We start from the raw sequence: 18,570 nt of genomic DNA on the forward strand, positions 1-18,570 counted from the left end.
TGGTTTTAACCCCCAAGAAAAGTAAAGTAAAACAAGAAGAAGAAATTGTAAAAGCAACTGAAATTGTGAATGATACATGTTCCTGGTCAGACTTGTAAGATCATCAAAATGAATCTATAAGTTGACACCCCTCACATGGTCCAGGTAGTAAAGAAATTGATAGACAAATTTTAATGCAAAACATTCGGTGTCAAGTGTTTATAAATAGATTATATGAAAACACACACACATCCCCAGCAGTGTAATCTGAGTTTTACAGCTTTAGCTTTTTAACTCTGATTCAAGTTTTTTGGTTATTGCTGTTATTAGTGTAACATGTCTTGTTTTACTAAATAAATTGATTCTCTACTATTTTACTAAATAAATACCAATGTTAGTTCTAATTTGAGATGACCATGCTAACACTGTACTCACCAATTAATTAGATAGAAATTACACAGTGGAAAACCACCTACAACTAATCTAGCAGTGTCTTAAGTTTTGAGTTACAAGTTGAACATAAAGAGATTAATAGCCAACTTTTATCTTTGTGAAATATATGATGAAGCTTTACAATGCTTAAGTCACTTGCTTTCTCATAGGTTTCTGGACTCCTGTAATTATTTCCTTTCTGAACAATTTATTATAAAACTGTCTAAATGCAGGGGTCATGCAAAAGGAAATGACATTTTACAATTTTTTTACTTTTTGACAATTTGTACTTGTTTATATATTGTTTCTTCAAACATATTAGATTAATTTAGCCATTATCATACTGTAATTATAATACTTAGCCATTATCATACTGTAATTATAATGCATAAACTTAGTCATTATTTCCTTTTTCTTGATCCTTGATTCAAAAAAAACAAGTAAATACCCTGTAGTAAACTGTAATCCACATATACAGCTAACACATTTAATTTATAATTATTATTTTTCCATGTGTTTTTTTAAAATAGCAGGAATTTTTAAAATTGTAATGGCTGGCTTTGCTTGTTGATATGTTGTTCTAGCTTTCTGGATTTTTTCCTTAACATTTAGTTGCAATGAAATGCTTTTATTTGGTACTGTTTTCATGCATGTGTTATATGTTTATGGTCATCAATTGTTAAATTCTCCTGGTACATAGAAAACAAGGAACTTGTTCATAATTACAGTGTTATGTTTCCGTGTTTCCATTGCCTGATTGCTTCTTTTCTTTTTGTGTGTGTGTGTTAAAGGTGTATTTAATAATTTTAAGGACAGAGATAGATACTACAGACTTAAAGTTTCTAGTAGATTTATAGTGCAAAGTGACTGTGTTTGAACACACATTTGTCCAGGCATGAACAATGATAATAGTTTAGTAGTTTAATCACCTATAGTCATTTACCCCTGCAAAGAGGAACTTATAACTTTATGAATCATATATTATTATATTATTTAATTTTCAACTCAATCTGGTTTGTAGGTATGGACAAAGCTAGTGAAACCCAAACTCAAGTTAGTGAGAGTCAAAGTCAAGGTAGCGAAACTCAAAAAAAGAAAAAAGTATTGTGGAGGTGTGAACTTATAACTAAAACATTTCTGGAAGCATGCATTGAGGAAGTTATAGCTAGTGGCAGGCTAGGTAGTAACCTTAAGCCGCATTCATGGATAAAAGTGGGAGAAATTCTTAAGAAAACCCACAACTTTGAGGTTGACGCTAGACAGATGAGAAACCGATATGATTACCTAAGATCCCGATATGTTGCTTGGTGTCGACTCAAATCCAAAACTGGGAATCATTATGATCCGACAACTAATACATTCAACTTCTCAGAAGAAGAATGGGATCAACTTAAAAAGGTGACTTTTTAATTCATATTCAATCAAATTAAAAACCACATCATAAATGAAATTTACTCTATTTTGTTGTCCACGGGGAAATAAGATCGTGGACACATTAAAAACCACACCTTTGAGCTATCCTGAACTTTGCACTCAACTTTATGATGGAACTGCTGCCACGGGAGTTAGTGGATGGGGGCCTAGCTCTAAGAAGAACAGGACTATTGATCTAAATGATGACATAGAGATTCCAATAATCGAAGAAAGTCAGTCAAATACTCCGAATCCAATTGTCCACGAAAATCCAAAGAAAAAAGCTAAAATATCACCAAAACTTGCAAAAACTACAAAGTTTGAAGATGAGATGACCAATGCACTAAAATTGATGGTTCAGACCAATAGTGGACCATCACTTAAAGAATGTAAAGAGAAATTGAATAGTCTTAGCTGGGGAGCAACAAATCCCTTGCATCGAAAGGCTCTTGGGATTTTTTGTGAGAGTGCAAAGTATAGAGAACAATGGATGCTTCTTGATGCAGAGGAGAATGAACATTGGGTTAAAATGGTTTCAACTAAATTAGGATTTGATATTTAGTTTTTCATCTAGTTCTATTCATTTCCTACTTTTTTAAAGTTTCGTATTTGATTTGGCTTAGGACTTGATCTTTCTTCAGCTTTGTTGAACTTAGAAATTGGTTTGGTTTCAAATTTTGTACTTTTCAATTATAATGCATATTTAATGGTTTTACTAACGCTTTTTTAGTTGTTATGATTTTTTATTAGTTTCTTTCTATCTGTTTATAATTTGAAAGTAGGGTGATAATGGAAATTCAGGATCAGTTACTATGCTTGATGATTATGTATTGTTATCTGAGAAAACTTCGTCCAAAAAATGTGCCAAGAATAAGAGATAATAATTCAGCATTGCCCGGATTTGCTTATACATTAGAGTTGTTGGAAGGTTCTAACACTCAATGTCAAGAAATGATGCGTCTTTCTCGTATTGCATATATTCAACTTTGTAAACACTTTAAACAACGTGGTTGGCTGGAAGATAGTCGATATTCAACAGTTGAAGAAAAAATGGCTATATTTTTACATGTTATAAGCCATAACGATCGTTTTATAAAAGTGAAACGTAGGTTCCAGCATTCTACACAAACAATACACAAATATTTTCATGAGGTCTTGGATGGGATGATGGAGTTTGCAAAAGAAATGATAGTTCCTACAACATCCAATCAAAACTCAAATATTTCAAGGAGACACAAAGAGCTGCTAAAAATATTTCCTGTAAGTAATGACATTTTTTTGCAGTCTAATTTCTTATTATTTAACATGTCTATGTAATACTAACATTCTTTAATATGTTTTCACATTTTTTTATTATTGGGTTACAGGGAGCAATTGGTGTACTTGATGGTACACTTGTTCATGCTGTTATTCCAGTTGGCCAACAAGCTCGATATAGAGGACGAGGAAGAGGCGAGTGTTACCAAAATGTTTTAGGTATATGTGATTTTAATATGATATTTACATTTGTCTGGGCTGGATGGGAGGGAGTAGCACATGATTCAAGAATATTGATAGAGGTCGCCCTCGATCCTGATTCCGGATTTCCGGTTCCTCCACCAAGTATGTATCTCTTACTATTTTTAAACGAGAATACTTTAATAGGGTAAAGTAAAGAATAATTTTTCTAATTTTGTATTGCAGATAAATATTATCTTTGTGATGCAGCATATACGAACACCCGTGGTTATTTAACCCCGTACCGTAACACAAGATATTGGTTAGCAGATTTTGATCGTCAACGTGCCTTAACTAAGGAGGAAAAATTTAATCATGCCCACACAAAATTAAGAAATGTTATCGAGCGTGCTTATGGTGTGCTAAAAGCAAGATTTCCAATCTTGAAACAGATGGCTCCATATTCATTTTCTACGCAACGAGATATTGTGATTGCTTGTATTGCTGTTCATAATTTCATAAGAAAAAAGAAATTAGCAGATGAATTGTTTGATTGTTGCGATCAAACCAGTGATGGAGAAGAAAATGACGAAGATTTGGAGGGACCAATAAATGAAACACAATGGGAATCTCAAGCCACTCAATACATGAATGATCTTCGAGATCATATTGCTTTGAATTTGTGAAAGTATTCTTAATAATTTTATAATTCTCTATTGATTGTGTTTTGTAATAAAATTTATTAATGACATAAACATTCTCTTCTATTATTATTATCAAAAATATCTTGCTAAAATAATTGTTAAACAAAATTATACAAATAGCAAGTTAATATAGAAAATTATCATCATCCAGATAATTTAGAAATTTTTTTAACAAACAGCATCATCCGTTCAGATTTTCTTATTATCTCTTCGTCCAGATCATCCAGAAATTTCTGTCGTTCAGAAAATGTCATTCAGATTTAACAAATGACCCCTAAGTTGAACCAATAATTCTATATACTAGTTTTACTTTTCTCTTTGTATTGTGACTCTCCTGTTAGGTACGTTCTACTTTATTCTATATTTTATAATATTAGTATATTACATGCATGCTTGTATATACAATTAAGTGATTCTTTTCCCATGTTCCATGTATATATGTTTTATGTATATATATTTTGACACCGCTAATTTCTTTTCATGCTATTTAAGTCTATGTGTCATCATTAAATGCTTTGCTTACATACTTATAATTAAACAATTTATTTTACTTGTTATTTTATAGGTGTTTATAATTTTTGTTATCTATGGGCTAATTTTGGTAATTATTTTCTACAGTAATCACATCAACAAATTTTTAATTATGAATTTCACATAAGTTATGTCATAGTATTTTGTACGTAAATATTTGTGTGTAATTATTTTATGCAAGGTAAACGTGAGATAATTCTTTTTACAAATGTAGATTCACATTTTTATATTATAAATAATTAAAAATAGTTTTTACATATTAAGAAAATTTGAATTGTTGGAGCACTAGTTTTAGACCAGACATCACATATCATACTTGTTGTTGTTCACCTTCCTCTCTAACTAAATGATTTATGCACATGTCCTTCATGTATTATTATTATTGTTGTTGTTGTTGTTGTTGTTGTTGTTGTTGTTGGTGTTGTTGTTGCTGTTGTTGTTGTTGTTGTTGTTGTATTTAGGAATAATGTAATTATGTAAATATTGTGTTTTTGGTTAAGTAATATATTTTGTTTACATAAGTTTATTTTTAGCTTAGATAATTTTATTTCTGTCTTGGATTTTAGAATTTTATGGACAACTAGAAACTTATTCTTATTATGAATAAAATTTGGAGTTTTAGCTGAATATTAGTGTAATTATTGTCTAAAAAGTCGGGGTATTACAACAATAATGAGAGTTTTTCTTTCGACTTGTCTTGTTCGCATCATATAACAAAATTCAGGGGATTTTTTCATCTTTTTAGTATAGATTTTTGTTCTGTTGAGACACTCTCCTGAAATTAAGTTTGTATGTATGAAAATGATAAATGCGCTATGATGAACCTCATTTACCTAAACAGTACCCATATATTATATCCCTAGTGAACCATTTTGAGCTTTTTATCCGTTCTTTTGATATATCACCTATCTAATGCTTGAATCTACTTGTTCTTTCACGTCTAGATTTACTAGTAGAGCATTTTGATTCATTTGAGGGTTGATTATACATAGTGTGAGGATTTCTTTGTTGAAATGTGAAAATTTTGGTGGGTATCAACTTGAAAAAAAAAAGATAGGAAAAGAAAAGAAAAAAAGAAGTTTAAGTACTCCTTTGAGACCAATGCGTGGCAAGTGTAATTTTATATGAAATGGGCGATCCTTGTGCATGTGTTGTTATTAAGTGCATTATACTAGAAATTAAGGGGATCAATTTAATACCTCATATTTTTCTTGGTGACTTTTCACTGCCCTTGATTACTGGAAAAATACTTGAACTTGAAAAAAAATGAAAAGAAATTATCAAGTGGAGTTTGTGTTCATTGGATTGTGCAATATGAAAAGAGTAAGTACATTATAACATATGTTTGGGCTTAATACTTGTGAGAGTTCGCTCAGTTTTTACATGATCAAAATTTCATGTTGACTGCTTAATTAAAAATGAATATTATGCTCTATTAGTTTATCAAGTTAGTCACTTGTTAACCTTCTTCTTGATATCATACCCTTCACTTTAGCCATGTTACAACCTTTAACGAAGACCTTTTGTTTTGTGCATGCATATATTCAAAGTCATGGAGATTTGATGGACAACCAAGCTTATGGTATCACATGACTTTGTTAATTGAATTTGAGTGGATACACTTAACTTATACACTTGTGTGACTTGAGAGTTATGTGAGATTTTTTATTAATGGCATGTTACTTACTAAAGGTGACTTTGATGTCCATTTCTTGGTAATTTTGTCTATCTAGACAATATGTGCGTACTTGGATAGTTGTGTTAAAATGATGTACGAATTAGAAAGACTGTCGAAATTGTGTAATTGTTGTTTACATGTGTGGAGTGCTATGATATGTTGCATACTTGAGACTTGGCAGAAAAAAAATGAATTTTGTGGGTATATTCGCTATAAACTCTCACGAGACAATACTCGTCTTACTAGGATTTCTTAGGGGTTTAACGCCTTGTTGTATATGCTCAATGCAATCGTGTCATCGACAAAAATGAGGTTATCTGGTTAGGACTTAATTTTAATTTTTATTTCTCTTATTTTCTCGAGGACATGCAAATTCTTAGTGTGGAGATGTTTGATAGTATATATTTTTATATATACTCCCTCCGTCCCATTTTACAAGTCCCTTTTGGAAAAAATACGCATATTAAGAAAATTTCAGTTGTATAACTTATTTCCTGTTTTACCCCTTTTAATTACATAAAATTAAGAGAACACAGCTGTTGTTTCTACCAACGTATGAGTTGATACTTCATCATTAATTACTCCAAGATTAAACGGGGTCATTTTTCTTACTACTGCACTCTTGATAATCTTTCATTATTATGAACCCAAATTCTTTCTTCTTCTTCTTTTATGTACTCCCTCTAAAATTTTCAAGTTTCCCTTTAAAAATTTCATGTTAAATTCAAACTCCAATTTCAATTTTTTGAGCTCCCTCCAAATTTACTTATATAATGAAGCATCAGTACTCTATTTTTTCACAACAAAACTTGTTCAATCATGGTGAATTTTATAAACACTTTCGATTTAAATCTACCAGGAAACGAGGAAGAAACTCCTATCAACGTCCATGAACAAGTTCAAGTACCTACACAAGCCTGCCAAGAAGGTTCACTCAATCATCGTCGCATATTTGATCTAAATATAGGTATTTTTTTATCATTTAATTTCACTTTAATACATTCTTTTTTATACAAATATTCCCAACCAATTTACACTACTATTATTCACTAAAATAATTTGCACTACTGCAGCATTATAAGAGAATAAAGATAGTTTGGATGAGGATATTTTACAGCATGGTTAAAGAGAATCACCTACTGATAGTTTGAACCAGCCTCCACCAAATCATAGTAATTTTATAATGCTTGCCTCGTATGGGTTCTTGACAAAATAAGTGCTTTTAATATTTTTCTTTATTTTATAGGTGAAGAAGGTTATCAAGATTCTTTAAATGAAGATATATTTGATGAGGAACTTGTACAACTGGGTCAAAGAAACTTGGCTATCATAGATTTGAACCAAACTCCACCAAGTAATAGTACTACTAGCCTTTTTACATACTAGTCTTAAACATGTTTGTTTCCATAAAATGATTTTATTTTATAGGTGAAGAAGATGAATTACAAAGTGGTCGAACAAGTTCAAGAAGAAGGATTTTGTCCAATGATGAACGTCGATTAATTCATTTAGCTTTGCTGAAAAGAAGTGTTAATGGGAAGCTCCGAAAAGGTAGTAGAACAGAAGTTTCACAATTATTCTATGTATCGACTAAAACCATTTCACGCATATGGAAGCAGGCCAAAATTTCTGCTATGTACGGCAAGGTTGATATTAGTCACCGGAAGATGAAAAATTATGGACGTAAAAGAGTCGAAATCGATTTGGAGCAATTTCAAAAAGTCCCTTTATCTCGAAGAACAAGTATACGGTCATCAACATGTGCTATGAATGTGAGCAAATCATCATTACACCGCAACTTCAAACATGGTAAAATTCGCCGAAATACCAATCCTATCAAACCATTATTGAAGGAATCTAATAAGAAAGTACGCGTTGAATTCTGCCTGTCCATGATTCGTAACCGTATTGGGGATGATCCTAAATTTTCAGACATGTTTAACGTGATACACATCGATGAGAAATGGTTCTACATTACTAAAAACTGTGAGAAGTTTTATCTTATGTCAGGTGAACATGATCCTGACCGAGCTTGTAAGAGCAAAAACTTTTTAACTAAAGTAATGTTCCTAGAAGCTATGGCACGACCACGATTTGATTCAGATAGAAATGAGACATTCTCTGGAAATATCGGAATTTTCCCTTTCATCACCAAACAGCCTGCCAAAAGAAGCAGCGTAAATATGAGTGCAGGGACACTTGAAACTAAGGCTATAACTTCTGTTGGGAAAGATTTATCAAGATCATATTTAATCCACAAGGTTCTTCCTACGATTCTTGAGAAATGGCCAGCTGGTGATAGGAACATTACTATCACTATCCAACAAGACAATGCAAGGACACATGTCGACCCTAATGATGAAGAATTTCGACTGGCTGTCTCAAGATATGGATTGAACGTCCAAATAAGATGTCAACCTCCCAACTATCCCGACTTGAATATTTTAGACCTCGGATTCTTCAATGCAATTCAATCTCTACATCAAAAAGATCCTGCTAGAATAGTAGATGATCTGGTCATTGCAGTTAAAAAAGCATTTGACATATATCCCTCCATAAAGTCGAACCGTATTTTTTTAACTTTACAGCAATGTATGATTCAAATTATGAAATACAGGGGCGCTAACAATTATAAAATCCCACACATGAACATGAAGGCTTTAGAAAGGAAAAGAAAATTGCCACTTCAACTGCGTTGCACTCCAAAACTCATCGAAGATGTGACCGATGGCTCAATGGGTCCGAAAATAGTTAAAGATAATGATCAGAGTTTAAGAGGGATGTTTAACTAGTTTGGTTGGATGTTTATTCAGCAGTGAGCTTGTCTTTTGACATTTTATGCATATAAAAGAGTTTTTGTTCTTATAGTTTTGAATCCTGAAGTTGAATTTTAATGTTGTTTTTGAATCCAATTTTATGTATTATTATTTATGTTTTTGTACACTATGGATCAGTTAAAAAAATCATTTTTTCTTAGTGTCAAGAAATTTACTTTGATTCTTGGGGACTCCATACTTTAAACACTGTAATGATATCTGAATATTTGGATGATTATAGTTTAACATGTTTGTGATTATAGTTTTAGCATGTCGACACTTATCCAACTGTGTCTCAGAGCAACTTTGAGAGAGCTGCTACTCTGTCAGAATGGGTTGTCTGAACAAAAAGAATGAATGTGTAGGTTTAGAATTACTAGTATTATTTGCAGGCATATTTGATACAAGTTCAACCAACCATATGTTGACTCGCTTCACATTCTGAAGTAAATCCGACTCATCCCATAAGATCCCTTGTTTATTGCAGTTTCACATTGTTGAACAAACAAAATGATAGCCTCATTTAACCAAGAAATATTTGTTGTTGTTAATTTATGAAAGAGATGAAGGATTTCATATTCATATGGCAACAAATAATTATAGTACTTGTATGTACAAAACACTAACATGATGAAAAAAGAAAAAAGTTAAGAAGAAACATTGGACATAAAATAATGTTATGTTTAACAAAATCCATACACCTTAACCCATCATATTACTAGAAACTACTCAGAACACTTACAACTTGAATCATCCACTAAAATGTGGAGACCAGGTAAACAAATTTTTTTTGAACAACAAGCATATCCAATCTTATTTCAACATACACACAATTAACTTCTCTCACTGAAGGTACCTCAAAACAAGTGGAAAATAAATTTCTGCAAGAACTAAAACAATTTCCTTTATGGACTTGTTTACACCCGTGGTTTCATTTGAAGACACATGCTCTTCACCATTCTCTTCAAGGGGCGGTTCATTGAGATCAGTATCAAAATGATATTCTTGCTGACCATTCTCCACATGTGCAAGCATATCCCTATCCTCTTCTGGTAATTGATTTAAATCAAATTTATTCATTTTTAGTGGAACCAATTTAAATCAGGAATTTTAACCATGTATAGAGGTACTTGCTGAGTATGTGTATATATATACACACCCATTGATCGCACACAAATTTCCTTGGAAAATAACGTTTTGTTTCTTAGCAATAGTAGTACTCCATTTAATAGGTGAGTTATGAGGTGTTAGGAAGCTTTAAGTAGTCAAACATCGGGAACATGTGTATAAGGGCAAATTAGGAAAAAATCTGTACAAAATTGCTTTGAAATGTGAAAAGGACAAGTATTTTGGGACAATTTTTTTTTCAAAAAGGGCTTGTAAAATGGGACGGAGGGAGTATTATATATGATTTTATTCTCATATTAATTCTGTTTTGCACTGATTTAGATATTTATTTAATAAGTTTTGATGTTTTATTGTAGGTTACAAAGAATTTCTAGACTTAGAAGGATTTGGAACAAAAAGTTCTATTTTGAAGTGAAAATAGAAGAAAAATCGGAATTATTGGGTTACGTAGGCTGCCAACACTGTTTGGGATATATCTTGAGTTCCAAGAGTACGTTTTTGTCAATCTTACAGCCCACGCGAAACTCACGTAATTATCTTTAATTCAGAGATGGTACAATAAGAGTCCAATTGGACCAGCCCATAAAATACAATGAACAGACAACTACGAATTTTTATTAGAGAATCCTACTCGGTTTAAAAGTCTGACTTATAATTCTATTAGAATAATAAAATACTTGCATTATTAGAAGATACATCATATTTTATTCTTAGTTTTAGATATATGGAATATAGTTAAGGTTTTATAGACAGAGAAGAAAACCATGAATTTTGGTCTCGTGACAAGATTGAATATTACAGGTTTTCTAATCTGATTTTCTTACGTGTTCCTATTAGTTTAATTATGTTTCTTTCTTTTCTTATTTGTTTTACTTGTGTTATTATTAGTGATTAGTTGTTTATAGGGCGTATAGGGAAATCCATATAGCAATAAATATCGTGCGCTTGCGGTTATATATAAATAAACACATCGTTGGCTTAATTTATTCTTATCATTATTAATATTTCGAGCATTTACTGTACTTCGCTTTATTATAATATAACTTTTAACTAAATTTAATATAAAATAACAAAATTACTTAAAATTAAATATGGAGTAACCTACTTTATAAGTAAATAGTATAGAACGAACCTCTAAGTCTAATAGAATCAATCATTTTTATTGAATAAAAAATTGTAATCTAAAGTCATAAAAGCAATCAAATAATTAACATAAACTTAAAGGCTTAAAGAAAGAAATAGCGGAAATATTATAATAATATGCAAAATAATTATAAAACAAACCTCTAAGTCTCGTAGTATCATCATTCTTCCTTAAACAAAATGATGCACTTTAAAATAATAAAATCAATTAGTTAATCAATCAATCAATTAACTTATACTTGAAAGCTTAACAAAAGAAATAATGGCAAAATTTATAATTACATGATAAATGAAGTTGAAAACTTAAGTGGTAATGAAATCCTGATTTTTTCTTTATTTTGAAGTCAAATGATTGACATTTATGTATAAATTTTAGATGATTTAAGAAGAAAGTGAATAAATTTTAGGAGAATATAAGGAATTAAGATTTTCTCTTGCTACTTTTTTTTGCAAGGATATTTTCTTATTATTATTTACCTTAGAGTTGAAAAAAATCAAGTTGTAGTACTTTTAGAAACATATTACGAGCGATGATAAATATTTAGGAGTTAATAAGTTTATATAAAGATTGTAAAAACCTTAATGGAGGATGATACATAAATTTTAGGAGAATATTAAGAATATTAATTGTAAATTTTGAAATTTATTAACTCAAAAAATTGAGAAAAAAAAGGAATATGACGATTTGAGAGACGCTATGTAAACGTACACATCTTTTTCTTTATATAAGTATATTGATTGATTGATACTAGGTAATTTTGTAAAGAGATGGTTTGAAATACCCTTTTGTCCTACTTATTTTATCGCAAATCAGATTTTTTATTTTTAATTTAATCATATTAAACGAACTACTAGCTATAAAAAATATATTACATTTCAAACAAATTAACACAATTAATACTTAAATTATCATATTAATTGAATATGAATAATAATTTTGGAGTTCACATAAATAGAAATGTGGTCAAAATAAATGGAACGAAGGTGTAATTTTTTTTATTTAAATCTATATATTTAAAATTTAAGAATTTATATTGGTGCTGTGTTAAGTGACATGAACATATATCTGTATTTAATAAGAGTGAAATAAATAAATATGAGTATCGCAAATAGACATACTATGCGTAAACTGTAGTTAGTAATTAATTTTGAAACACAAAACATGTGATTAATTTTGATATATAAGTTTGGTTAAATGAGTATCGTGAATTGACAAAAGTTGGTTAGATTTTTTAACAATCAAGTTTCGAAATGAAAAACTCAATTACTTTCATAATATTCTGACCCACTACAAAAACTTAGATTCCACATCGCTATGATTACAAACTAAAATCCCCCTACCACAATACTTTTCCCATTTTGACTTTTTTCAATATTCACGTTAAACGATTAACTATTAATTTACGGTTAATTTATAAGATCAAATATAATCATGAATGTTTTTGTTGTATTCGTGTTTACGAGTACTTTAATATAGTAAAGTTTTTATATTTTATACTAATACGAAATTAAAGATATTAACAATCAAAATGTGAATTGACAAACGTGTCCGACACAAATATAAAAAATATTTAGAGACAGAGGAAATAGTATAGTACTCCTCATTGTGAAAATTAGTTCACAGGGTCCATTTGTGTGAGCCTTCACTTTCAATGCCGACCCAAAAGAGTAAAGGCGTGCTATATTAAACTTAACACGAAATGGTACAAGTCCAGCTAATTACTAAATCTTTGCTCATAATTTAGTTAATATCATCTGTTATACCCAAAAATTGGTATAAATAATATTTAGATTAAGATTAATAAAATTAGCAGAATTAAAAGAGAAGCGCCTGAAATCTAGGAAAAAGATGAGATTGACTTTTCATAAATAGAATGCGCGCCCAAAGATTGCGTCCCGATTGACTGAAACTGAATTGACAGTTGTGATTATCCCGTATTAAAGGCGCGCCCTCAAACAGGTGGAGGAGGCGCGCCCAGTTATCGAGAAGGAGGAGAGAAATTTCTTAATTGAAATCTGTAGTGTAGTGAGCCTTAGGGCGCGCCTTGGGCAAGGAAGGCTCCGGGGACGGATTGTTTGGACATGGTTGCTTTGATAGACTTGCTCGTTGGCTTGGATAGAATTGGAGCGAGCCCTAAAGATGAATAGTTTTTGGCGCGCCCTATGATGTAGAATGATTTAAGAAGAGACCAAAGGCTGGTGACACGGGGCGGCGCCAACATGTAGAGATGTCAGGACGCGCCCTCAACTTCTACTTGACATATAAATGCAACTTTTATGTGCTGCTTAGATGGGTTCTCTGGAAGACTCAAGGAAGATGGAGAATGTTATTACTAACCTATTTGATGCAGGTACTCTATTGAAGAACTCCTTCCTGTAGCATATCTACAGGAAAGGCGGTGTCCGTGGTCAGAGATCTCCAAAGGTATGCCTAGACTGAAGGCCTCCTCCTGTAGTCAATGGGTGTCCTCATTGGGGATGTGGGGTGAAATCTGGTGTGTGCTTTGGGAGCTCTGTCTCTGTAGTCAACGGGTGTCCTCATTGGGAGACTTTGGAGTATCCTGCACTTTGCACCCAAAAGCTTGGGATCACTTGTCCTGCAATCTGGTAGGGGCTCCTTATCGGGGGACAAGGATGCGTCCAACATTTGGGGTGAATCACGGCTATACCTGCGTCCACGGACTAGAGAAACAGCTGGTAACGGAGGGTTATCCTGGGCCAGGGAGATGCCTCATCCGTGAAGTCTCGAAGCCGTGGACGAGCCTTGGGCCTTTGTGGTTGGGCCTCATCGGCGGACATTCCTAAAGCTAGTTGAAGACGGTTTCCAATGGGTTTCCCATTGGGCCTCGGGATAAGAAATCTAAGCCCATTAGATTTCTTGTTCCCCAAGAACTACGTGGGCTTGATCCCCTATAGATAGGGGTACGTAGGCACATTGTAAGGGGTCAGAAGCGAGAGCGCAAAGGAGCCACCACTAACTCTAAGCAATCTCAGCCCCCAATAATCACCACCACCAAACACTGTTCATCTTTTCCGACGAATACTGTTCATCTGGTCCACTGACTACTGTTCACGTTTCCGACGAAGAACCGCTGTCACAGATCTTGTTTCCGACTACGAACCTCAAATTTTGTTGTTACCAAATTCCTCCGTCAACAAATTGGCGCTAGAAGGAGGGGTCAAACAAGATCTACATCTGGGAGGAAGGATGTCTCAATATCACGATAGACGTTTTTACGATGGAAGTTCTGAAGAAGATTCCGATCATGGCTATGAATATGAACCCTACGTTCCGCTAATGACTGACCGTCCCATACCGGACGTTGGAGGACAGCCGCCTGTGCTCATCAGCAACGCCGACTTGTTGGAACAACTGTATCGCATGGGCGACGCTTTGAATGGTTTCGATTCAAGGTTAAGCACCGTGGAACGGCGCAAGGGCAGGAGGGGTCTTCGCCACAACCGAGCGGCTCAGGCGCCTGGAAAAGCACCCATGACAGATAGGGATGTCTCGGCCGGCCATGGCCATACTGAAAGAGGGCGTGTGTCGATAAGCCCGCGACGCCTGGACTATTCTAATGACACGTCCCCGATCGTTGAGCTAGTGGAAGAAGATGCTGATGGACGGGAAATTCTGCGAACAGATAACCGGGGAGCCACCCATCCGCACCGCTCTGGACGTAGTCTCGAGGAACGCCGATAGGCGGAGTCAATGCTGGAGAATCAGCCACGAGGCTTTGCAGCTCTGAAAGATCGCTTGGGGATTTGGTTGGGCGATGACGATTTGAGAATGGTGTTACTTGAATGGCAGAGAGAAGCTGATCGCGGAGATGTGACGCCCCATGATACAACGCGTGTGCCCCTGAATTCCCAGGAAAATTGGGAGCGGCACCGCGATCCAACGCGTGTGCTCCTGAATTCCCAGGAAAATCGGGAGCGGCACCGCGATCCAACGCGTGTGCCCCCGAATCCCTAGGAAAATCGGGAGCGGCACCGCGATCATGAGAGAGCTCCTCCCCGCAGATCGCTGGATCGATATGGACGTGGGTATGGAAATGATCGATGGAGAAGGCCTCAATGGAGAGGAAGAGGTGGAGGCCGAGGCAGATATTTAGACGGATACCGTCGTGGCAATTACTGCGGACACCTTGATTCCCGCTGGAATAACCAAGCAGATGGCTATGATTATGTGGAACATGATGATCCCAGGAATATAGAAAACTATGATCGCGGTACGGTTCGAGGCCGCGGCCAAGGTGGGGAAGATAATCAAGGGAGAAATCAAGAACGAAATCCTGAAATAATTGTAATACCTGAAGACGCCCAGAATACAAACCAGCAGCAAGCCCCTCCCGGGAGGAATCAAGTGGAAATACCTCCATTGCAACCCCAAGGTCCGCAGCCTCAAATGCAGACCATTCCCGGCGTGGGAACTTTCAATGTAGGAGATCGGAAAAGGCTACTTAACCATCTCGAAGGCAGGGTGACGGCTACAGCTGAAATCCCTTCCCCATTCTCGGCAGCAGTAAGGGATGCACAATTGCCGGCCGGGTATCGCAACACTACTAGCGATCTCCGTTTCTAAGGAAACTCAGATCCGGTGGAATTCCTGGGTCGTTTTAATATAGAGATGGATGTGTACCAAGTCCCGGACTTGGCTCGATGTCGTCTCTTGGCGGCATCCTTTAGAGAAAGTGCCCAACAGTGGTTTCAAAAGCTCGGGCCAGGGGTGATCACCTCGTGGGATCAGATGAAGAATTTGTTCTTAACTAAGTTCCAAGCCACGGTGAGATACGCTCCCTCTGTCACAACTCTTGCCAATGTTAGGCAAAGAGAAAATGAAAGCTTAACATCGTACTTCAAAAGGTTCAACGCCGAATCTACTAGCGTGAGGGGGGCGTCAGACGAAGCCTTAAAAAGTTTCCTGATCGCAGGATTAAGGGTTGATTCAGATTTTTGGAAGCACTTGCAAGGGAAAGATCCGGCCACTCTCGCAGATGACTTCGCTTTGGCGGAATCCTTTAAAGCTATAGAATAATCTTTGGCAGATGTACAACCAACCTCACAGTCGAGTCAGAGAAACAAAGGAAGGAAGAGGGATAGGTCACCAAGCCCGAGATACCGAAGGGATAGTCGAAGCCCAGACCGGATAAATACAACAAGCACAAGGAGGGGATGGAGCCCTCCCTCAAACTATGACTACAGGACAAGCCGGTACACACCTTTGGTCGCATCTATCGACCATATCTACGAGGTAAACAGAAATAAAGGGCTATTTAGAAAACCTGAAGTTTTATCATCATGGCAAAGCAAAGACAAGAAAAAATATTGCGAATACCATGAATCATCTGGACATAACACGCACGAGTGCCGACATTTAAAAGACGAAATCGAAGCACTTATCAAGGAAGGATACCTCAAAGAATGGGTAGTCAAGGAAGTAAGGAAGCACAAGGATGACAGGACAATGGAAGAGGAAAGACGAGCCCCACGCGGGACAAACAATGATATCCCGGAGGAAAATAAATTTATCAGAGATGGCAGTATTCGAACAATCTACGGGGGAGATCCCGGAATGGAATGCAGCAACCGAGCCTTGGAAAAATATGCTAGGGAAGCCCGGTTCAGGCCTCTCACAGATATTTATAGGGTGGAAACTCGGCCACCCAAGGTGTTTAAGGGTGAGTCCATGGATATCACTTTCAGAGAAACAGATGCCCGATGGTTACATCACCCACACAATGATGCGTTGGTTATTTCCATCCAAATCGGTACAAAGAATGTCCATAGAGCCTTCGTGGACAATGGAAGCTCCGCAAACATCCTCTATTACAGCACCTTCAAAAAGATGGGACTGCCTGATCAGGATATGTCGGGGGAAGACTCGTGGGTCTATGGTTTTTCAGGTGCAGGAGTTAGAGTCATGGGGTCAATTCGGCTTCCATGTACACTGGGGGAAAGCCCACTGTCGGTAACAAAGATGCTCGAATTTAAGGTCCTGAATCAGGAATCGTCCCACAATGTGTTATTGGGACGACCTTTTCTGCGGGAAATGAGAGTCATCACTTCAATTCATCACCTAACTATCAAATTTCCAACGCCGAATGGAGTGGGAAGTATCAGGGGTTCCCAATATGACTCACGGGAGTGCTACAGGAAAGCAATGAAAGGTTTCAGAAAAGACTCCCACACCGATGATACTCCGGACGTGGATCGGGAGAAAAGCATTGAGCAACCAACCGAGGAAATCCGAGTCCACTATTATGTTAAGCAAGAAGAAGAACATCCCTCTGAGTTGCCCTCGACAATGTTGTACTTGGAAGACACAATCAGAATTGAGATGTTGAAAGAAGAAGAGGAGGCGATGGATACCATAGTCCAAGCAGATTTCCATGGAGAACGTTTAGAAGGAAGATTTGATGTCTTGCAAAGCCTCGAACAAGGTGATGCCATTCCTCTTGCAGGAGCACCCTCACCCGCAAAATATACTGAAAAAGTTGATGACTCTACTACGCAAGGCACACCTCCTGAAGGGGATGTGCCCTCTCTACAAGACTAGGAGATCTATAATCCCCTTGACTTGGATCCCCGGATACCAATATCGACGGAAAAGATGGGGCCAGCAGAAGATACGATCGAAATCCCCGTTGATGAAAAAGACCCGAGTAAGGTTCTGAGAATAGAGTCCCAATTGGCACCAAGGTTAAAGGAAGGTCTTTCAATATTTCTGTTGGCAAACCTTGATGTATTTGCATGGAGCCATTCTGATATGGTAGGGATTGATCCAGAAATAATGTGCCACCGATTGAATATCGACCCCAAGCATAAAGGGGTTCGACAAAAATGAAGGGCCGTAAGTGGAGAGAGAGCTATAGCCCTAGCAGAAGAAGTAGAAAGGCTCCTAGACGTCGGACTAATTCGAGAATCTTTTTACCCAGAATGGCTAGCAAATCCGGTATTGGTAAAAAAGCCCAACGGCAAATGGAGAACGTGCGTGGACTTCACCGACCTAAATAAAGCATGCCCAAAAGATAGTTTTCCCCTACCAAGAATTGATCAGTTGGTCGACGCCACGGCGGGACATGCCCTGCTCAGCTTCATGGACGCATATTCCGGGTATAACCAGATCCTTATGTATGAGCCTGACCAGGAGCACACCTCTTTCATCACTGATAGAGGGCTCTACTGCTATATCGGAATACCATTTGGTCTGATCAACGCCGGTGCCACTTACCAAAGGTTGGTAAACAAAATGTTCAAGAAGCAGATTGGGAAGACTATGGAAGTGTATGTGGATGACATGCTCGTG

At 35.9% G+C, this 18,570-nt stretch overlaps 3 protein-coding genes across 3 annotated transcripts; all 3 read left to right on the forward strand.

The window, feature by feature from the left end:
- The first annotated feature begins 1,434 nt into the window (after positions 1–1,434).
- On the forward strand, positions 1,435–2,386 carry LOC141674618 (uncharacterized). The gene is made up of 2 exons (XM_074481329.1): positions 1,435–1,809; positions 1,895–2,386. Exons 1-2 carry the CDS (start codon positions 1,435–1,437, stop codon positions 2,384–2,386), a joined length of 867 nt encoding a protein of 288 aa, XP_074337430.1.
- Positions 2,387–6,993: 4,607 nt separating this feature from the next.
- On the forward strand, positions 6,994–8,966 carry LOC141674619 (uncharacterized). The gene is made up of 3 exons (XM_074481330.1): positions 6,994–7,141; positions 7,421–7,528; positions 7,603–8,966. Exons 1-3 carry the CDS (start codon positions 6,994–6,996, stop codon positions 8,964–8,966), a joined length of 1,620 nt encoding a protein of 539 aa, XP_074337431.1.
- A 6,925-nt stretch (positions 8,967–15,891) lies between these two features.
- On the forward strand, positions 15,892–16,299 carry LOC141674620 (uncharacterized). The gene has a single exon (XM_074481331.1). It carries the CDS (start codon positions 15,892–15,894, stop codon positions 16,297–16,299), a length of 408 nt encoding a protein of 135 aa, XP_074337432.1.
- Positions 16,300–18,570: the final 2,271 nt, after the last annotated feature.

This window comes from Apium graveolens, chromosome 7 (genome assembly GCF_009905375.1).
Source record: "Apium graveolens cultivar Ventura chromosome 7, ASM990537v1, whole genome shotgun sequence".
In the NCBI taxonomy this organism is placed as follows: Eukaryota; Viridiplantae; Streptophyta; class Magnoliopsida; order Apiales; family Apiaceae; genus Apium; species Apium graveolens.